A 23,510-nucleotide genomic window follows, 5' to 3' on the forward strand; every position below is an offset into this window, starting at 1 on the left:
TCTTCAAATTCTGCAGCACTGCTGGTCACAGCTGACCTCCAGCTGGAGCGCTCAAGGGCCAGGGCTTCCCAGTTCTCAGTGTCTATGCCAGAGTTTTTATGGTTGGCTTTGAGCCCATCTTTAAATCTCTTTTCCTGTCCACCAACATTCCGTTTTCCGTTCTATGAACCCTTAGATTCCATGGGATGCAGCCATGGCAATTGAGCATCATTACGCTATTTATTTATTGTGGCAGGAGCAAACCAAACAGTTGTATTGTATTAAAAACGCACACACACACACAAAGTTTACAAACTTGGCATTCTATTAAATGTCCTTTGACCAGTATCTGGCCACTTGGAGTGCCTCTGGTGTTGCTATAAGAAGGTTCTCCATTGTGCATGTGGCAGGGCTCAGGTTGCATTGCAGCAGGTGGTCAGTGGTTTGCTCTTCTCCAAACTTGCATGCCGTGGACTCCACTTTGTAGTCCCATTTCTTAAGGTTGGCTCTGCATCTCGTGATGCCAGAGTGCAGTCGGTTCAGAGCCTTCCAAGTCGCCCAGTTTTCTGTGTGCCCAGGAGGTAGTCTTTCATTTGGTATCAGCCATGGATTGAGGTTCTGAGTTTTAGCCTGCCACTTTTGGTCTCTTGCTTGCTGAGGTGTTCCAGCAAGCGACCAGAAGTGGCTTGCAGCATCATTGTGTTGCAACCATATAATATGAACGGGACCATAGTGATTATTCCAGCTCCCGGTGAAGGAGGCGACCTCTTCTTGCAAACACTAGGACAAGAGGCATCTTATATATTTCACAGGATCCATAATGAATCAATAAAGCTCCCTGCCAATTGAGCAGTAGCCCCTAAGACAGCGCTTTTTATCCTGTGTGAATTTATTGAATGCTTATCTGCTGCCATGAAGTTGGCATCTTTGCCGGTGCCTTAGCAACTGAGGGCTTTTGATCCTTATATATACAATATGTGTGGCTGTTTGACAATGAATGAAACTGATTGAATCTAAGCAGACCCACACTCTGTAACAGCGTTGGGGTCTCCTGCACCAACACCCCACACACGTACACGCAGTCTTTCCGCCCACTCCAGACATTGGCATTTCACATGATTAATATTACCTGGCATGTTTCAATCTTTTTGATTGCCCGGGAGCCCAGACACAGAAGCAAATCCTCACACCCCACCCTCGCTTCACCAGATGGGCAATTATGAGCTCATCCAACAGCTTTTGAAACTGTGTTCTGAACATTTTACTCCCCCCACTTTCCAAATATTCCCTGATAAATACCACCCACCCCCACATTGCTTTCAATCAGGGTACAGGAGGAAGATAGGCTTCGGGCAGGCAGCTAAAATTCCCTGGCAATTTACAAAGGTGTGTCCCCTTAGGGTGAAATATCCAACACGCACCATTCATCAAAGCAAAAAGGGTGGAAAAATCAACCCCCCACCTGTAATTCTCTAGCATTAGAAGTTCCTCTTCTAAGCATTGCTCAAACCCTAGGCCATTATGCCCAAGGTGGCAAAAGAGCTTGGCGAGATGAATAATCTGGAGCCAAGGCTTTACAAACCATACACCCAAAGGCAACAGAATGGGTGCTATTGGCAGAATTACATGATTTCCTTCCATGGCTTTCATTCTTCCATTCTAAAATGGAGCTATTTGGAACAGTAGTGTAAGCTTCCCCTAAAGCAGTCATTCTCAATCCTCCTAATGCTTTGCCCCCTTAATATAGTTCTTCAGATTGTGGTGACCCCCAACTATAAACCTCTGTGCCGGCAGGACTGAAGACCGAAAGGTGACAGGTTCGAATTTGGGGGAGAGGCAGATGAGCTCCCTCTATCAACTCCAGCTCCTCATGCAGGGACATGAGAGAAGCCTCCCAGAAGGATGATAAAAACATCAAATCATCCGGGTGTCCCCTGGGCAATGTTCTTGCAGACGGCCAATTCTCTCACACCAGAAGCGATTTGCAGTTTCTCAAGTTGCTCCTGACACGACAAAACTATAAAATTATTTTCATTGCTACTTCATCACTGTAATTTTGCTACTGTTATGCATCATAATGTAAATATCTGATACGCAGAATGTATTTTCATTCACTGGACCAAATTTGGCACAAATACCCAATATGCCCAAATTTGAATACTAGTGGGGTTGGGTGGAGGGCTGATTTTGTCATTTGTGAGTTGTAGTTGCTGGGATTTACAGTTCAACTACAATCAAAGAGGATTCTGAACTCCCAACAATGATGGAATTGAACCAATCTTGGCACACAGAACTCCCATGATCAACAGAAAATACTGTAAGGGTTTGGTGGCCATTGATCTTGAGTTTGAGAGTTGAAGTTCACCTACATCCAGACAGCACTGTGGACACAAACAATGATGGATCTGGACCAAACTTGGCACGAATACTCTATAAGCCCAAATGTGAATACTGGTGGAGTTTGGGGGAAATAGACTTTGATATTTGGGAAATGTAGTTGCTGGGATTTATAGTTCACCTACAATCAAAGAGCATTCTGAACCTCACCGATAGAATTGGGCCAAACTTCCCACATAAAACCCCCATCACCAAAAGAAAATACTGGTTTTTTTTCTAATAGTCTTTGGCAACCCCTCTGACACTCCATCGCAACCAACCCTCCCAGAGGTCCTGAACCCCTGGTTGAGAAATGCTGTCTTAAAGCATTAGTTCTCAAGCTGTGGATCCTTAGATATTTTGGCCTTCAGCTCCCAGAAATCCTAACAGCTGGTACTGACGGGGATTTCTGGGAGTTGTATGCCAAAACACCTGGGGACCCACAGGTTGAGAACAACTGCCCTAAGAGTTGTTGTAGTTAATGGCTATCAAAACAGTTCTTCCTAATATTCCGGTGGAATCTCCTTTCCTGTAGTTTGAAGCCATTGCTCCGCGTCTTAGTCTCCAGGGCAGCAGAAAACAAGCTTGTTCCCTCCTCCCTATGACGTCTTCTCACATATTTATACATGGCTATCATGTCTCCTTTCAGTCTTCTCTTCTGCAGGCTAAACATGCCTAATTCTTTAAGCCGCTCCTCATAGGGCTTGTTCTTCAGACCCTTGATCATTTTAGTCGCCTGCTTCTGGTGGCATAGTATTCATGCTTGCAAAGTGTAGGATACAAATCTGGTTATCTTTTTACATCAGAACCAAGAGCCTAATTCCCTATGAACGATATAGAATATAAAGTTCCAAAGAATCAAAGGAATAAAGGAGAGAGAGAGAGAGATAGGAAGGAGCATAAATGTTAAACGAAACAGAATTTCACTTTGCAAAGGCTATGGAAAGTGAAAATGATGAATTACAGAGACTCAAAATGGAAAGAGATAGAGGGGGGGAGAGAGCAAATCCTTTTCATTATTCAGTGTAGGACGGATCGTCTTGACGGTAACAGCCATGACAAAAGCCGAAGCCCTTTCTTCTCTTAACAGATGGTGCCATACGTGAAAACAAGGATGTGACATTTAAATCCAGAACTAGAACAATCAAAGGGTGCAGCAGACAGTATCTCTACACCCCTGTCAAAACCAGGCAGAGGCAATGGATAAGAGAACTGCTCCAGCTGCTTGGCAACATCAATGGCTAAAATGAAAGAAGCCCACACTCCTTGCATGCAATAAAACAGAGCCATTCACAAATATCAGAAACCGCACATCCCAGTCCCCTCAATTCTCAATGAGTTGAAATGGCTTTTCATTCTTTTCTCACCTCCCCCGTTCACTGCTCAGTTATCCCAGTGTTCACTTTTCATTGCGGAGGCCTCCGTTTTGTAGCCACAGAGCCTTTGAATAGCCCACCACTTGGTATGGTGGATTTTTTAAACCAGGAATAAGCCCCTATTTAATGAAAGGAGAGGACAGGCAAACGAAAAGCAAAGGGAAGAGATGACTGGATAAATGAAAGCATGCACACATCCCATGGCTATCTACTTATTAAATACCATTTGGAACAGCCTCTCAGGGGCACAGTCGGCATCTCTGAGTTGAGAAAACTCAATCTAAAACAGTGACGTGAGCCAAAAGAAAGCACTCCCGAGTTCAGTCGTGCTGGGTGGGGGGCCAATGAACCTAACTAATCTCGCTCTCCCTTTCCCATCATTAGCACGTATGATTCAATTACGCCAAATGTAATTGAAGCATCTTCATTCTGCTCCCCTGCAGAGGAATGATACAGAAAAAAGGCACAGCAGGGCAGCTGGGGCACGGCAGAGGCCTCCTCTCATCTCCTGAGGAAGCATTTTCCAATGCCAGTTCTCTCGTCTCGCAAAGATCGTCATCTGAGCATTTTCGTTTTGCACAATACACGCAGTCTCCCCCCTCCTTGCCCACATGATGACAAGTTGGCAATGCTAGCAATGAAACGTGCATCATTTTGGAAGGGGGAAAAATCATTCTTCATATTAATCATAAAACTCCCGTGGTTAGCTGAATCAATGGTGTCAAAAGTAACTCCAGATTCCCTTGGTCCAAGCACAATACAGAGAAAAATAGAATTAGAAGAGGGTGGATGATTTCATCATAGACTTGGACCTCATTACCCGAAAGCTTGCACTGGTCTCTGTTCATATAAAGTCATACAAGGCAAACGAAGAGCTGGGAACAAGACCTATCTCAGCAGGAGAAGCTCTGCTCCCTTCATTGCTTCCTTCACCCAACCATTGGGATCAAGAGAATTGGCTCGTACATTAGCGCTGGCACAAATGCCGGCTCATGAGCAGTCGTCTACTTTCGCGATGAGCAACATAATGTCAGAGAAATGGACTCATGTGCAGTCATGGCAGGATTGCTCTGAATTCTTCATTATTAATTTAGATGTTCCCAGATTGAGCTCTGGTGCGAAAGCACCAAGATGTTCCTCTTTCAAATAGTGTTTGGAATGGTGTGAAAGATGGCTTCACTGTCTCCTACAGAGATGTATTTAATTATGCTTTTGCAGTTGATTGCTTCAATGCCTTAATGCAATGGTGAGGAAGCTCTTTCTGCCTGTGGCCCAAATTCAATTTCAGTGAAATCCTTGAGAGCCATGTTCAAGTGAAGGCTTTGACCAGGGGACAGAATCAAAAATATAATTATACATTTACCTTAAAGCTCTTGATGAAAGCCTTAGCAGAGGCATCTTAAATGTTGAGAATGGGAGGACAATGCAAAGGTGCAAAGCAACCAATTTATGGTGTCATTGTGAAAAAGTTGTGGCCCTTTGGGGAGCTCCAGAGGACCAGATAGGAAGCCCAAGGATTTGGACCAGACAGGAAGCACAAGAATGCATCCCTGTTTTGATACATTCTTCCCCAAACTGGTACCTTCCAGATGTGTTTTAAGGAAGATGTAAACAAAGTAGAGTATGCAGTCTTACAGTCTGCTTCAAGAGCTCTAGATCCCACCAGGGATCTACTCTTTTTCTAAGTTGAACAACAGTGGTTGAGTTGCTCCTCTTGAAAGTCTCAAGGAGCAGCACTGTACTTTTAAAATTAGTCCTTTGAAAGTCAGCTTGGTGTAGTGGTTTGAGTGATGGACTGATACTCTGGGAGAGTGAGGTTCAAATCTCTCCTCAGTCACAGAAACCTACTAGGTGACCCTGAGCAAGTTCGGCCATACATTGCCATATCATCCAGTTTCTAGAACCTGGTTATCTGCTTTTAACTGGATTATATGGCAGCGTAGACTCATATAATCCAGTTCAAAGTAGATAATCAGGATTCAGAAACTGGATTGTATGGTAGTATAGATTCAGCCTCACACTCACTCAGGCTGAAGAGAAGATGGTGACAAACCTCTTCTGAAGAAATTTTGCCAAGAAAACTCTACAATAGATTCACCTTAGGGTCGACATAATTTATTTTATTTATTTGCTTCCTTTTTCCCTCGCCTTTTTCACCCGAAGAGACTTAAGGTGGCTTACAATTCCAGCGAAAATTCAATGCCAGTACAAAACAGTACTATCAATAAAAATTAAACAGTTAAAAACCATTAACATCTATATAAATAAAAAATGTAATGTTCTTTTGTGGGATTAACATAACTCAAAAAACCACTGGATGAATTGACACCAAATTCGGACACAATACACATGTCAGGCCAACAAGTGACCATCACTCATAAAAATGCTGGAAAACACAGCAGAAGAGACTTAAAAAGCCTAAAAACAAAAAATACATCACAATGCATGTGCAAAACCACATATATACGCAAACACACATATTCACAAATATATACACATATATATACACACACAAAAGCACATATACACAGACTGGGCCACAGCAATGCGAGGCAGGGGACAGCTAGTTAAATAATAATAAACATACATTAGTATACAAAAATTTTAAAAGCATATAAAGTGCATCGTTCCATTCATCCATAATCCTGCTCATAATCCTTAATCCAGACCGTGTCAAAACCATAGAAACATATTCTTCGAACACGTGTTCAAATAACCAAGTCTTCAGCTTTTTTCTAAAACCCAGAAGGGATGGAGCCTGCGTGATGTCGCTGGGGAGGGAGTTCCACAGCTGAGGGACCACCACGGAGAAGGCTCTGTCTCTCGTCCCCACCAGTCACGCTTGCGAAGAAGGTGGGACCGAGAGCAGGACTTCCCCAGAAGATCTTAAAGTTCTAATAGGCTCATGAGAAGAGATATGTTCAGACAGATAAATTGGACCAAAACCATTTGGGACGTTATAGGCCAAGACCGGCACTTTAAATTGGGCTCGGTAGCATATCGGCAGCCAGTCGAACTGACACAGCAGAGGAGTGGTGTCCTCCCTGTACGCCACTCCAGTTAGAAGTCAGAAACAACTTGAAGATATACAATAAGAACAATAGGGTCCCTCAGCACTGTTCAATATTTTAAAGTAACCTTTATCTGCCACAGAAGCACTGGACTTCAAACTACTTGTGTTTTTTTCAAGTGGGGATATTTTAGGATTTTGTTTTGTTTACAATTTTGCACCAGGAAGGTCCAGGGCACAACAATTGATCGTCACAAGAGCCACAGTTGGCCACTATTGTCTGGATGTATAGATAAATTAGTATTTTACTGAACTTTGTAAAAATTATCTTAAGTCCATGGAAAGTAGAAAGAAAAGTCACCAGTGGAACAATACCCTTCATTATAAATCTAGGTCTAGAAGGCTGTTTAGAAAGTTCAGCTGGGAAAAGAGGGCAGAGATAGAAGCTTACGAAAGTCAGCAAGATACTACTGATAGATTGCTTACATAAAAAACAAGCTCACCAGGTCACCCTGTTGCATTTGTGTAATGAGAACCTAGATTGAGAGTGATGAGAACAAGGAGAGTTAAAGTACCACTGACCGCACAATCTAATTCCCCGCTAGCACGTTTTTCTCTTCCTCGCTGCTTAATTCACCTGAGTTGATTGCAGTTTTACACGTTCTTCCCCTGAGTAATGAATTAAGCTGTGATTATCCAGAGCCTTTAGCAGAATGACCTCACCTCAGGCCATCCTTGCACATAAGAGCTGGTTGTGAGTGTCTTTTTCACATAGTAGCATCATGTTACATATTTTGTGTTTCATGTTGCTTTTTAAATATTACTGGCTGTACCCGTCACGCGTTGCTGTAGACAACCTTCCCTCCCTCCCTCCCTCTTTCCTTCCTTCTTGCCTTCCCTTTTTTCTTTCCTTCTCTCCTTCCTTCCTTCACCTATTCTTGGACTGTCTCCCCGATTGATTGATCTGTCTACCTCTATCTAATCTATATATCTTATCTATTTGGAGGATTGCTGGGAGATGCAGTCCAGGAATAGCAAGTTTACAGCTTGGAAGCAGTGCATTTGGAGTATCTTCCTCCCCTAAAGGGCCTGGTCGAGGGGATCCTGGGAGCTGTCATTTTCGCGCATGTGTTTTATTGTCATTTAGTTTTTGGGTTTTAAAGTCCTTTCTGTTGTTTTTTGAGAGGGGTTTATGAATGATGGTCACTTCTTTTTCTGTTAGGGGTGTAGTATCCAAATTTCATGTCAATTCGTCCAGTGGTTTTTGAGTTATGTTAATTCCACAAACGAACATTACATTTTTATTTAGATAGATGATGAATGAAAACCTACTGGGTGACTTTGGGCAAGGCACACTCTCACAGCCTCAAAGGCCAAATTCCTCTGAACTAATCTTGCCATAGTTAGAAACAACTTGAAGACACAGAACAACAACAACGGGAACTGAGTTTGGAAACAAACTCCCTGCCAAATTTGGATAATTAGGCTGGGTCTACACTGCCCTATATCCCAGGATCTGCTCCCAGATTATCTTCTTATCCCAGATTATCTGGCAGTGTAGACTAATATAATCCAGTTCAAATCCGTTAATCTGGGATCAGATCCTGAAAAAAATTTTTCCGTGTCAGGAGCGACTTGTGAAACTGCAAGTCGCTTCTGGTGTGAGAGAATTGGCCGTCTGCAAAGACATTGTCCAGGGGACATCCTGATGTTTTGATGTTTTATCATCCTTGTAGGAGGCTTCTCTCATGCCCCCGCATGGGGAACTGAAGCTGACAGAGGGAGCTCATCTGTGCTCTCCCCAAATTCCAACTTTTGACCTTTCGGTCTTCAGTCCTGCCAGCACAGGACTGAAGATATAGGGTAGTATAGATCCAGTCTTAGAGAATATGTGACTCCCGATGGTGAACAGTGTGTGCTCCAGACTGGAACATGAGAAAAATCACTTTTTCTGCCTCTGTTGCTGCTGGCCTGACAGATGAGGCCATTCAGTGTCAGTCACAGAGCCCAGCGTGCTGATCTCAGTGTTTGTGCAAAGAGTGGGAACATTGGAAAACAAAACGGTATCATCTATGAAGGTTGAGAAGGAAATTGCTTGCTTCAGATTTCTGTTGCAAACAGACACTGGAAACAGAAGTGGGAGTATAATAGGACCTGAATTCAATTTATTTAAATTTGTTTAAAATAATGTTATGTCCTGTCTTTCTTTGAATGTAAGGGTGCTATCAAAATAGCAGGTTGGATTGTATTTTTTCATTGCCTGTCGTTTTTAGGCTTTCAAAAAAGATACTTAATTTATGGTTTTAGCTTTCATGTATTTGTTATCTTCTGCTGCCAGCTACCCTGATAAATGTGGTTAGTGGGTGGCACACAGCTATTACAAAATGAATGTGAAATAATAAAACCCAAAAAGATATATTTTTATAAAAGCTAAAATACATTTTAAAAAGTATTCTTATTTAAAAATTAAACACACATTAGAGAACTGACAGATAAAAGCCATAGACATATCAGTTTAAAACAACAAAAGTGGTCTCTATAGTACTGCTAAATGTCAAGTTGAAAGCTATGAGAGCCAAAAAGAAGACAAATTTGGGGAGGGAATTCCAAATCTGGGAAAGCAGTGTTGCACCCCAGGCCTGGAAACACCTATGACCACAGCACCACACAAGAGTCCATAGTATAAGCAAATTATTTATTTTAAAAACACATAAAATATATGAAAAATCAGGAATAAAGAAAGAAGACGTATAATCCAAAAAAAAGGTTAGCAATAGATGATAACCAAACAGTAATCCAAGTGTCTCATGCAAATCCCAAGGTAACACAGTCTAGGAATTGCCAAATAGTCACAAGTATAGCATAATTCCACAAGCAAAAGGTATACTTAAAAAAGCTTGAGCAAGAATACGAAAACAAGAACATAGAAAACTTCCAAGATGCTTGAATCCAAAACCAAGGCTTGACTTGAAACAAGAACCAGAGAACTCAGGCCTAGCCTCACACTCAAACACTATGTTGCCTGAACTAACCCTTAAGTAAGCAACTTGCTAATTAATAGACACTAATGAAATAATTTATTTTCCCATGAATTTTCTCCCCAGCTTTCCCACGTAATTGCTCTGTCCGGTACCGCCTATTTTCTGCTCCAATCTGTAACTTTTGTTGATCTCTGTAGTTCCAGGTGTTTTTCCCTGGAAGCCTTCAATATCACTTAGTTCTTCACCCGACTCCTTATCTAATGTTGCAATTTCTGGCTCCTCTGACTGACCTTGAAGCCCTGCACTTTCTGAGTCAGGTTTCTCCCAGAGGGAACCATCATTTCCCTGACTTGAATCTTCCTCACTTTGTGCCCCAGGAAATCCCACAGGAAATCATACAATTCGCTCTAAACCATCAGTGAACCCAGCAGCCTCAGACTGTATTACAACAAGCCCGACAAAAAGTCACTCTCTTATGATTGTATGGAGACTTTGAGGCACCTGTTGGGTATGGCTTTGAAACTCAGACTGAAGGACATCTGTAAATGAACATTAAACCAACTTGTATTAACGGAAGCTATTAAAATTAATATCGCCTCCATAAACACTTTCATAAACATCTCCACTCACCCAGAAAAGATGGATGTGTTAGTTATTAATCATGCATCCACAGGGCATGATCTTTTCAGGAAAAATGGAGCTGGTGGAGGCTTGACATCTTTTTTTCTCTTCTTCTCAAACCGCTCCTCCAGAGACAGAAGTACACAGAGGGTTGTTTTGCATAGATGAACATTATTTTTTAAAAATGCAACTAGACCTGGGTCTGCTTTTTATTTTGCAAGAAAGGCAAATCAAACTGAATAATAATGAGCTGCAACATTAATTAGAATGGCCCTAGGGACACCCCCATCAAAACACAGAAATGGGCTTGAATAAAAGACATGCGTCTTCAGATGAGCTTTTGCCTTGATGAATGAGCACAGCAGGAATACTTTCTCAAAGGCGGACGGCCTCCAACTCCCTTTTCCATGTTTTCTGATGAAGGCGAGTCTTCATTCCTTCTCTCCTATGGGGTGGGAAAGGGCTATGGTGGGGCATGCTATGTCTGAGGAATACCTAATGGCTTATGAGAATTAATCATGGGTGGGAGAGAAGTCATCTGCTAACCTTGGCCATTCCTGTTCCCTCTCCCCCCACCCACCACCACTTCTACAGGATTTGTCTTTCTTCTCTCTCCTTTGCTTCACCACCCACTAGAGAATGAGATTGATGGCATTAGTCTGTTTCCACATGTCATTTTCTCATAAACTCATTCACAATCTGTTCTTGAACCGCTTTCCTTTTTTAAAAAAAATCATCTGGAAAATTCCATTTGAAGTGTTTTAATGTATTTCTTCCACAAAACACACGTTTTAAAATTTGTATTTTACAATGCATACATTTTGATGCATATATTTTTGCTGAGAAATAGGTCATCAAATTAAAAGAAGTGAGAATTTTGAAGGCTCGTTGGATTTCATGTATCCTCCAGATAGACAGGGCAAATATTCTGCAACATTTGTAGTTTTTGGAGAGGAGGAATTACAATATCCAAATCCTATTATCCAAATCCAGCCATAGCAGAGCACCTGATGAACCAGCCTGGACACAGCATATTATTTGAGAACACAGAAATGCTGGACCACACCAACAACCACCATGTCAGACTACACAGAGAAGCCATTGAAATCCACAAGCATGTGGACAATTTCAACAGAAAGGAAGAGAACATGAAAATGAACAAAATCTGGCTACCAGTATTAAAAAACTCTAAAATTACTACAGCAAAACAGCAGAGAGGAAACAACCAGGCACATCTTAACATCTCTCAACAAAAGATTTCCCCAGGCTCAGCCAGGCCTTCAAATGCTAATGAAAGTGGTCAGTTGAAACATTCACACCTAGCTCCAGCAGAGAAGAGCTCTTTGCCCCACCCCAGCCATTCCACAGATATATAAACCCATTTTCCTAATTCCAACAGACCTCACTACCTCGGAGGATGCTTGCCATAGATGCAGGCGAAACGTCAGGAGAAAATGCCTCTAGAACATGGCCCTATAGCCCGAAAAACCCCACAAGAATCCAAATCCTATTATTCCATACTATTTTCAGGTCATTTCTGGTACCATCTTGGCAATAGAATTACCTTAACAAACTATGTTCCCATTTAAAAAGAATTATTGGGAAACAACTCAATACAGTGTTCCCTCACTTATTGCGGGTGTTCAGTTCCAGGACCACCCATGATAAGTGAAAATCCGTGACGTAGGGACACTTCGTCCACTCGGCGGCAACCTTCTCCTCCTCGCCACCTCTACTGCTTGTGGCCTCGGAGGCCCCTTGGGCGCCATTGATGGTGCTACCCAGCTGAGCTGAGGCCTCCAATGAAGGAGCGGGAAGCAACTGAAATGGTGAGGAGGAGGAGGCCGCCACCGCCAATGAGCCCAGAGATGAGCTGCAGGGTAAGCCCCAGCATCTGGCTGCCCCTCCTCTCCTCCTCTTCCTCCTCCTTACTACTACCCCCCCCCCCATACTTGTCAGGACTGGTCTAAAATGAGGGAGAGATAATCCCCTGAAGTTTTCCCAGTGCCATTTGCTGTTTTTCGCATATTGAGCAATCGCATCCGCCATTAATGAAGCAATTCGGAAATTTTGGAAATTTTGGAAAGTTCCAAAAAAAATCTAAAAAATTCGGAATTCAATTCCGAATTGAATCACCAGTGCCCCCAACATCCAAAACGAGTTTTGAACCATTTTTTTAAATCAACCAAGCCTAGTATTCACCATCCAAAAGCATATAATAGGGGGAGTCTGCTTATGAAACTGTGAATGGAATACGGACATTATATCATGGTCAAAACACTACAATCTCTTGAGCAAGGGAACTTGGGTGTACATAAAACACCAACCAAATGTCACCTAGTGTTTACTATCTGTGAACAGGCAGGGAAAAAGTGAGATTGGTTGCTCTGCCTGGTAGAGCGACAGTGCCAAGGCCCGCCTCCAGTTGTGGGTGCTCTCCTGCCCTCGCTATGTAATACCTGCTCTGATCTCTCAGTACACAGACTCTCTGAGCGTGGAGCCTCGGCTGAGCTAAGAGGATTACCAAACTACTATGCCATGTCAAAATGACAGATTTTGCACAAAGTGGCAGGAAAGAGACTCACTGGTTGTTCATCCTCAGCCACCAGGCAGAGCAAGTATTAACCTTGTTTCTACCCACTATGGCCCAGATTTTTACACATCCTGTGCTATATCATGTCAGCTTTATGTACCTTTGTCACTGACTGATAACACAACCAGGAGGTGTTTCCAGTGGTGCGTGTTAGCCCACAAAAGCATCCATCTTCCCCAGTAATCATGTCTTAATAACCAGGGAAAGGAAATGCAAACCTCCCCAGTGTGTATTGGGGGTGTATGTAAGTGTGTGGGTGTGCATATGGGTATGTGATCCAGCTAACACCTTTAAATCTAAAAACACTTTGCATCCCTGTTTTAAATGGAAATGTCAAGGATTTGGACCTAGAGACTTCTGTGTATACAAAACATGTGCTCTGACAATTACAGAGTCTTCCCACTACATAATTGTAGCACTACGATTCCACTTTAACTGCCACAGAGCATCCTAGGATTTGTATTTTCACAAGATATTTACAGGAGTGAAGCAACAGTTGGAAAAGATAGCATGTTGTAGCGGTTTCAGTGCTGGACCCAAGCTCTGGGAGACCAGGGCTCAAATCCCCTGCTTGGTCATGAAAACCCACTGGAAGACCTTAGGCAAGTCACAATCTCTCAGCCTCAGAGGAAAGCAATGGTAAACCTCTACTGAACAAATCTTGTCCGGAAACTGATAGGTTTCACCTTAGGGTTACCATAAATCAGAAGTGACTTGAAGGCACACAACCACCACCACCACCACCACAACAAGGTACGGGTAGGGGAAGTAAGGGTATTGCTCCTCCATGAAATGTTTCTTCAGTACCCACATTTCTAGCAATCTAATTACTTGAAACTTCAGCTGACAATTTCAAAATAAAGTTTTGTTGCCAAAGATAAAATGAAAGAGGTACAGTTACCAAGTGAATGCTAAAACAGAAAATATATGTTTGTATGGGTAGGGATATTAGGGTGTGACTTCTAGTTGACTATTACTTGTGAAGACACCATGAATTTCATAGGGTTTTCTTTGTGCAACAAATGCACAAAGGTGGCTTTGCCATTTCCTTCCTCTGAAATATAGACTACAGCACCTGATATTCGTCGGTGGTCTCCCACCCAAGTACTAATCCAAGTGCTGTGCATGCTTTTCAGTTTTACTTTCTGCAATGCTAGAAAATTGCAGTCAAGAAAAAATCAAGAGTAATGTCCACATTTTGTGATCCCTCCACAACCCACTGTGCTCTTCAGTAATTTGAAGTTGGACAGCTGCAATACCTCACCAAATTACAAATGCCAGGATTCCTGAAAATGTGATTGTGGCAGTTAAAATAAAAGCAAAATGCTATAAGTATGCCGTGTGAAAGAGATCTAAATTATGCCACCTCACCTATTGCTTGACACACATCAGGGCATAAACAAGAAGATCCTCAGACTGAGTCAAAGAGCACGACCCTGTTTTGCACACTAATTCAGTCTAGCTTTGTGCTACTTCTGCTGTGACCCTTTTAACTATCTGATCACTTCTCCCTTTGTTTATTGACTTTCCTGTGAATATAGCAGGACATCCCCACTCGAGTGAATGCTTCATCCACTGCTGCCCCTGTGGCCCAGCAAGAGGCTGTCCATAGCAAGATGGAGGAACTGGAGGAGCAGCTTCTAACGAAGATTTTGGCTTTGGAGAAAGAACGCTCATCCATCGTCAACAACCATGACCAGGAGCAGCAGCAGCAGCACGAAGTGGAGAAGGAGCTGGATGCCCTTCAGAACCGGGTTTCTGAGCTGGAGCATGGTGAGTCCTGGTAGGGAGGACACAAAAGCTGTGGGTTCAAAAGTTTTTGATAACTTTCATGCATCTTATTGTTTAGCAGCTGTATATCTTCAGACACTTCCAAGCCGAAGAGTTTATGAGTGCCAGATAAGTCCCATATTGCTTCAGAATGTAGGGCAAGAACTAAACATTGCAGAGGAGCATAAAGGATCCTCAAGCTAGTTATTTTAGTCTATAAACAGGAAAAGTGCTACGAATTAGTAACAATGAAAGTTGTTAACAACGAACAATTAATGTTTTTATTACTTTAGTTCAATGGTTCTCAGCCTTCCTAATGCCACAACCCCTTAATACAGTTCCTCATGTTGTGGTGACCCCCAACCATAAAATTATTTTTGTTGCTACATACTTCACAATTGTAATTTTGCTACTGTTATGAAACATAATGTAAATATCTGATATGCAGGATGTATTTTCATTCACCAGACCAAATTTGGCACAAATACCCAATATGCCCAAATTTGAATGCTGGCGGGGATGGGGCGGGGCGTGGTTTTGTCATGTGGCAGTTGTAGTTGCTGGGATTTATAGTTCACCTACAATCAAAGAGCATTGTGAATTCCACCAATGATGAAATTGAACCAAACTTGGCACACAGAACTCCCATGCCCAACAGAAAATACTGGAAATGTTTGGTGGGAATTGACCTTGAGTTTTGGAGTTGTAGTTCACCTACATCCAGACAGCACTGGGGACTCAAATAATGATGGATCTGGACCAAACCTGGCACAAATATTCAATATGCCCAAATGTGAACACTGGTGGAGTTCGGGGAAAATAGACCTTGACATTTTGGAGTTGTCGTTGCTGAGATTAATATTTTACCTACAATCAAGGAGCATTCTGAATCCCACCAATGATAGAATTGGGCCAAATTTCCCACATAGAGCCCCCATGTCCAACAGAAAATACTGTGTTTCTGAAGGTCTTTGGTGACCCTTCTGACACCCCCTCATGACCCCTCCAAGGGGTCCCAACTCCCAGGTTGAAAAAAACTACTTTAGTTAGTTACGTCTTTAGTAGAGGTAACCGCATTGAGTCACCTACTTAGGCTGAAAAATGCGGTATAGAAATAAAGCAAATAAATAAATAAATAATGCATCTGGAATTCCAGAGGTAGAAACATTCTAAAATCTGAAATTGTCCACATGGCGACTTTGCTTTCTGACAGTTCAATGTACATGAACTTTGTAGCATGCACAAAAATATTAGAAATATTATGTATAAAATTATATTCAGTCTATGTGTATAACTCTCCATTGCGCTCCGTTTACAGCTTTCCTCACCCTATTTCTGTTTTATCCATGACAGAAACACCAATCAGCTTCAACCCTCCTGGAGCTTTCAAAATCTCTATTCCTGTCCGAAACAACTATATGTACGGTCGGATAAAGAAGAGCTTGCCTGAACTGTATGCCTTCACAGTCTGCCTGTGGCTAAAAGCCAAAGGCCCAGGAGCGGTGGGCACCCCTTTCTCTTATTCAGTCCCTGGACAATCGAATGAACTTGTATTGCTGGTGTGGGGACATAACCCCATGGAGCTGATCATTAACGATAAGGTAAGGGAGAAGACCTTTTGGCATGGCTAATGGGAAGATTCAAACACTAGCCTTCCTTATCTTGAGAACAGAAATGGGTAAAGGTGGGGGGGGGCTGGGGGGGGCACTGTTCCCCGGAATCCTCCAATCAGCTTCTGATCTGTAAGGGGAATTTGCCCCTTTTAGGGTTTGAGAATGGAGGCATTCGTGAACTGAAGACAGTAGTTTATTTATACCAAGTAGTCTGGGATGCATGTTCAGTGTCTACTGCTTAACAGGCACTTAACCCAAGTTTGTATTGAATTTTTACAGAAGAATGTCAGCAATTTTTCAGTGGCAAAAATTGAGCAACAAAAAGCAGTGACAGCCATCCATCAATAACTAGCAACCACTATTTTCAAAATATACGCCTTACACCTTTTCTTTATGTCTCCCAGTAGTGTTTACAAAGTAAACCAAGATTTTAAAAAAAAACACTAACCAAAATGGTTAACAATACACAGAACATTGATATCCCCTTACATCTGCAAACCATGAGCATAAACATCCAAGTTCTGTTGTCAGAAGGAACCCCAGGCCACTGAAGTCTCAACTAGACTGCCTCAATAGTTTCTCTTTTAAAATAGATCATAGAATCATAGAGTTGGAAGAGAACTCCTGGGCTATCCAGTCTAACCCCCTGCCAAGAAGCAAGAAAATCGCATTCAAAGCATCCCCGACAAATGGCCATCCAGCCTCTGTTTCAAAGCCTCCAAAGAAGGAGCCTCCACCACACTCAAGGACAGAGAGTTCGACTGCTAAACAGCTCTCACTGTTAGGAAGTTCTTCCTCATATTCAGATGGAATCTCCTTTCCTGTAGTTTGGAGCCATTGTTCCACATCCCAGTCTCCAGGGCAGCAGAAAACAAGTTTGCTCCTTCCTCCCTATGATTCCTCTCACACATTTATACATAGTCCTCATCCTGAGTCCTCTCAGCCTTCTCTTCTGAAGGTAAACATGCCCAGCTCTTTAAGCCACTCCTCTTAGGGCTTGTTCTCCATTCCCTTGATCATTTTAGTAGCCCTTCTCTGGACACATTCCAGCTTATCAACATCTCCCTTTAATTGTGGTGACCAGAATTGGACACAGAATTTCAGGTGTGGTCTGACCAAAGCAGAGTAGAAGGATAGCATGACTTCCCTGGATCTAGACACTATACTCCTATTTACGCAGGCCAAAATCCCATTGGCTTTTTTAGTTGCCGCTTATATATATTCACTGCCTGACTACAACAACCAATACATTCATAATATGAAAGAATAATAATACTATTTCCTTCTAATGTTCGGTTGAAATCTACCTTTCTGTAAATTTAAACCTTTAGTTAACTTTAAACCTACCCTCTGGGGAAATGGAGAACAAACCTCCACCCTCTACTCTGTGGCAGCCCCAAATACACACACACACACACACACACACACACACACATATATATATATATATATATATATATATATGGGGACAGCTCCCTGCTGGGAATGCTTTAGCTCAGTGGTTCTCAACCTGTGGGTCCCCAGGTGTTTTGGCTTAGAACTCCCAGAAATCCTAACATCTGGTAAACTGGCTGGGATTTCTGGGAGTTGTAGGCCAAAACACCTGGGGACCCACAGGATGAGAACCGCTGGAGAAGTTGCATGGAGCTGTTGGGGGTCCCTTCCCCCTCTATGATTTGATTACTCTGCGTCAACTGTAAATGACCAGAGAAGGTCAAAAGCTTTGAAAAATACTCCTATACTATCTAGGAGTATTGAGGGTATTTGAGGGAAAACACGTTTTGATTTTTTTTTTCTGGGGGTCCTCCTAGAAAGTAATGCTAGCCCCTGCTTTCTAAGCTTCCTCCAATATAAAGCAGGATCAGTGTAGTCCATAACAAAATAAGATTGAACACACACATACAATGCATTCTTATCCATTATAAATAATTAAAATGAGGACAATTCCACATCTAACATTATTGTTAAAACAATTAATAATTCAATTACTAGCGAAACAAGGACAACAAAGTGAAGCACCCCCAGGCCTTGTTTGTTAGCAGCAGGAAGAGAATGGAATTTAAGAGAGCTTCAAAAGGAGGCAAAGCCAGTGAGCAATCTCTCTCTTTTCTTCCTTTCTTCACTCTGTGACTTTCTAATCTTGAAAATAGTCGAACAGAAAGCTGCTTTTTAGATAGCAGTTCTCATAATCCCTAGGCAGCATGGCTAGAAGGATGGTAGTGTTAGCAACAGGCAGCAGGGGGAAACTGTTGAAAAATATGTGTTGTTGAAGACTTCATGACCAGAATCACTGGGTTGCTGTGAGTTTTCCAGACTGTATCGCCATGTTCCAGAAGCATTTTCTCCTAACATTTCGCCCACATCTATGGCAGGCATTCTCACAACCTCTGGGGATACCTTCCATAGATGTGGTCAAAACATCAGGAGAGAATGCTGCTGGAACATGGACATACATCCCGGAAAACTCACAGCAACCCTGTTGAAAAATAAATTTGCCATCTCAACTAATACTAAAGCATAACCCTGTTTTATTCCTAAGGTGGCTCTTCTGCCCATGACTCTAAAGGATGGAACATGGCACCACATCTGTATTAACTGGATCACACGGGATGGCATATGGTCAGCCTATCAGGATGGCGAGGAGCGTGGCGCCAGTGAGAACCTCGCATCTTGGCATCCAGTCAAACCGCACGGAGTACTGATCTTGGGCCAGGAACAGGTGAGTCTGATTCCTGTATTATCTTGGAATTGGTTACCCAAATATCTTATCAGGAATTTGCCTTAAGGATCCAAGGAACAAAAATTGAGAGCAAGAGTGAAATAAAATAGTATTTTAATTGTTATGTTTTTGTTTTTTAAGGTGAATATTTACACATCTGTAGTTTCAAAAAGAGACAGCTATCATAACTTTCCTAAACAACTTCTTTTGCATTTTAAAAGTTCGGTACCTTGGACAGATCTTTTAAAGTTCAGATTTGGGTTGTGAATTAACAGGGAATTAAACTTGTCCTCACCAGCAATTTATGGAGAGAGGCTAACTAACTGCCTCTAATACTGAAGAGATGACAGTGTGCTAGATAAACCAACATTTAATTTTCTTTAAGGCAGCTTCATATGTGGATAAAAAACATGAATCTGTTGTGTATTCCCTATTGATTTGGCACCACAGACTGAAGCATTTAATCCATGATGCCTAGAGCATTATTGTGAATATTGTTTTTCTAGAAATGCTTCCACAGATAACCGTTTCCCGTAGCTAAAAAAGAAAAAAGTGGCTGAATATACCATATATACTTGAGTATAAGCCAAGTTTTTCAAACCTTTTTTTAGGCTGAAAAAGCCCTCCTTGGCTTATCCTCAAGTCAAAGTTATTTATTATTTTACTTTATTATTATTATTATTATTATTATTTTTATTATTATTACATTTCCATTATTTTACTCTATTATTTTTATTATATTTATTATTTTACTCTATTGTTTCTGTTAGAATTACATTTCCATTATTTTACTATATTATCGAGCCCCCGGTGGCCCAGTGGGTTAAACCCCTGTGCCGGCAGAACTCAAGACTGACAGGTCGCAGGTTCGAATCCGGGGAGAGGCGGATGAGCTCCCTCTATAAACTCCAGCTCCTAATACGGGGATATGAGAGAAGCCTCCCACAAGGATGATAAAAACATCAAATCATCCGGGCATCCCCTGGGCAACATCCTTGCAGACGGCCAATTCTCTCACACCAGAAGCGACTTGCAGTTTCTCAAGTAGCTCCTGACACGACAAAAAAAAACTATATTATTATTATCTTAGTACATTTATTATTTTACTCTATTATTATTGGAGGGATGGGTAAGCACATTTACATTGAAGAAGGTTAGAATACTGGTGTAATCAGAGTTGGGCAGTCTTATCTTAAATTACAGTTTTATGTAAATATTCAAAAACATTTAACCTACTGATACCTCAATTAATGTAATTTTATTCGTATTTATTTTTAGTTTGAATTTTACCAGTTCCCACCCTCGACTTATACTCGAGTCAATACATTTTCCCAATTTTCTGTGGTAAGAGACTTATGTTTGAGTCAGCTTTTACTCGAGTATATACGGTAATCCCAGATGGTTGCCAGAAGTGATCTAGCACTTAATATAATAATAATGATAACTTTATTTTTATATCCCGCCAACCATCTCCCCAAGGGGACTCAGGGCGGCTTACAAGGGACAAGCCCAACAATTACAAATAAAACACAATCAATTAAAAACATCAGATAAAATATAAAAACAATCACAATTGTAAACAACAATTGTAAACAATATCAAACAATATGGCTGAGAAAGAATATAGATGCAGTTCAGGCTTAATTGTTTCTCTTTCTTTCTCTCTGTAGTCTCTATTTATTATGCATTTGTCAATCCTTCTATAGAACAAGATAATGATTATTTTTGCTTACTTTGTTATTTCACGTTCTCTTTTCCTCTCTCTTCTTTTTCTTGATTTCTCTCATTTTTCTTTCACTGATTTTCCCATTCATCGATTCCTTGTCCATTGCCTGTGTTCACCACCTACCACCATCACTTTCCCCCCCCAATGTAATGCTGCAGGATACATTGGGTGGAAGATTTGATGCCACTCAGGCCTTCGTTGGTGAAATTTCTCAGTTCAACCTTTGGGATCGTGTTCTGACGCCAGCAGAGATTGTGGGTCTGGCCAACTGCACCAACCACCTTCAAGGCAACATCATCCAATGGGACGAAAAAACGGTGGAGGTCCATGGCGGGGCAACCAAACAACGCTTCGAGATCTGCGAAGAGAAGATGAAGGCATGAGTGGTCCTGCCCAAGGCAAAGCATATGAAAGCTATTCTCCAGACTGTTTAAGGAATGAGTCAGCAAGGGGTCCCTTTCCCCCCTAAACACACACAATGTTGACATCTCAATTGGTCTAAGGAGGGCTCTGTGTGTGGATGTGTGCATGTATGCAAGGGATAAGGAAACCTCCTGAAGGTCAAACAAATTGTGACACTGTGTGTTTTTTCATTGTTTCAGTAAACTTCTTTCTGATTCATAATGTGTGTGCCTAAGCCTTCCACCAAGAGGGCTAAGGAGTTTAGAAGGTGATGATAGCCATATCCAAACGGTATGATAACTGCCAAGAACTAATTGTGGGCGAACTGTGGATTGAATGGGTATCACCAACACTTCTCTCTCTTCTCATCTGGCTGATTCCTTCAGTGATGTGTTATGAACACTGAGTAGGATTTGTTGAGGCTTTAAAACCATTCATAGTGGTGCTGTTTGCCCCTGAGAAGCCATCGGTAATCTAGGAATACACAAGCCAAAATTCCACTAGTCTCTGCATGCATCCATCAATGATATCTCACTGATTTAACTGCCTTGTAGCCCAGCTATGGGCAAACTTGGGCCGTCCAGGTGTTTTGGACTTCAACTCCCACCATTCCTAACAGCTTCAGGCCCCTTCCTTTTCCCCCTCAGCCACTGTTAGGAATGGTGGGAGTTGAAGTCCAAAACACCTGGAGGGCCCAAGTTTGCCCATGGCTGTTCTAACCCCTGTCCAGTGACCCTCACTGTTATGATATCATTTGCCTGCGGTCAACAACAACACCTTCTTTCCACAAAGGCCTTTTTATAATGTCCAGCATCCCCTCCTAGATGTAATTTCACACAAACACACACCCCAAAATCGAATTTCTGTGTGATCTCACTAGCATGTTCAATTTCAAGGGGCATATGTGAGTATAAATTTCTTTGTCAACTTTTATTTTAAAATAATTCTTTTAAATCAATATAAGAGCTTCTGGGAATTTAAATGGGATGACCACAGAATCCTAACTTTATTTATTTATTTATTTATTTATTTATTTATTTATTTATATGCTGCTTTTCTCCCATGGGTGGGACTCATTCCTTCTCAAACCATAGTATTTGTTTGTTTGTTTGTTTGTTTGTTTATTTACAACATTTATATTCCACCCTTCTCACCCTGAAGGAGACTCAGGGCGGATCTCAGAACATATACACAGCAAATGTTCAATGCCATTAAATAGACAGGACAGACAACAGATAGAGGTATATGTCAGAATTTTTCCCAGCTTTGCCATCCTGGAGGGTGTCCTCAATTCTGGCTACACGGGGGTGCTGTCGCTCCATCCTCTATGATCATAGACCTTCTCCTTCCCTTGACTGCTGGCATTTTCTGGTATTTTCTTTTTATGGTGCCGTAAAATACCTCCCCGCTTAAGCGGTGCCTAATTTCTCTACTCACAGCTCATAGCTGTTTTCAAACTGTTTAGGTGGACAGTGAGCTGGGCTGAAGGTCGAGTGCTTACCCTGACCCGGGCTTCAAACTGCCAACCTTTCAATTAGTGTGATATATTGCTGCTGGTGATTAACCAGCTGTTCTAAAGCCCGGTCCATTCCTTCAATTTCTCCAAAGGGCTGATTCACATGTTGTTTTACTTTGTGCTTTGCTTTTCTATCATGTAGTGGGAAGGGGTTTTTTTTCTATTTTACCAAACTCTTTCTTTCACACCTGCACACAATTGCAGACAATTGCACAATTGGCGTAATTGGGAAATAAGTCAACCTTACACCTGCTGAATGTCTTTTTTTTTTTTTTGTCATTACAGAGGTTACCATTCTCTTTTTCCCTTCACAGCAACCAAAGCCTCCAAGACCTACTGTTGAATAAACAGCTGGAGTGGAATCAAAGAAGCGTCTGGCAATGTCCTTGTAGCCAGATATGAAATTATTGCATGATGAGACTTTTGGGTGGCTTCATCTGATGATGTAATCCTTTCATGTCTGAGTACAGGAACATAACCAGATTCTTCTCTGATCCTATCCCTAGCCATTTTGTATAAGTCACAGCATGGCTAATGGATGCACTGCAGTGGCTCTACAGCAGTGGTTCTCAACCTGTGGGTCCCTACAACTCCCAGAAATCCTAGCCAGTTTACCAGCTGTTGGAATTTCTGGGAGGTGAAAGCCAAAACATCTGGGGACCCATAGGTTGAGAACCACTGATCAACAGTAAGTATTGGGGGGGCAGGGTGTGTGTGTTAATGATCACCTATAGTTTAGTTACTATACTAGGCTGAGCTTTACTAGATTCCAGCTATTCAGTGGCACAGGTGATCCATCAGCAGCAGGATGAATGTTCTCACCACATA

General features: G+C 41.9%; 1 protein-coding gene across 2 annotated transcripts in view; it reads left to right on the forward strand.

The window, feature by feature from the left end:
* The window catches only part of NPTXR (neuronal pentraxin receptor), a 45,777-nt gene extending 22,820 nt beyond the window's left edge, over positions 1–22,957 (forward strand). The window contains exons 2-5 of one of the 2 annotated variants that reach the window (XM_060777065.2): positions 14,478–14,709; positions 16,060–16,307; positions 18,859–19,038; positions 20,923–22,957. In XM_060777065.2, coding sequence (XP_060633048.2) covers positions 14,478–14,709; positions 16,060–16,307; positions 18,859–19,038; positions 20,923–21,147 — 885 coding nt within the window. In that variant the 3' untranslated portion in view covers positions 21,148–22,957. The remainder of the gene's footprint in view (positions 1–14,477; positions 14,710–16,059; positions 16,308–18,858; positions 19,039–20,922) is intronic. The other variant, XM_060777066.2, reaches the window with a different exon arrangement.
* Positions 22,958–23,510: the final 553 nt, after the last annotated feature.

The sequence above is a fragment of the Anolis sagrei genome, chromosome 5 (assembly GCF_037176765.1).
Source record: "Anolis sagrei isolate rAnoSag1 chromosome 5, rAnoSag1.mat, whole genome shotgun sequence".
Classification (NCBI taxonomy): domain Eukaryota; kingdom Metazoa; phylum Chordata; class Lepidosauria; order Squamata; family Dactyloidae; genus Anolis; species Anolis sagrei.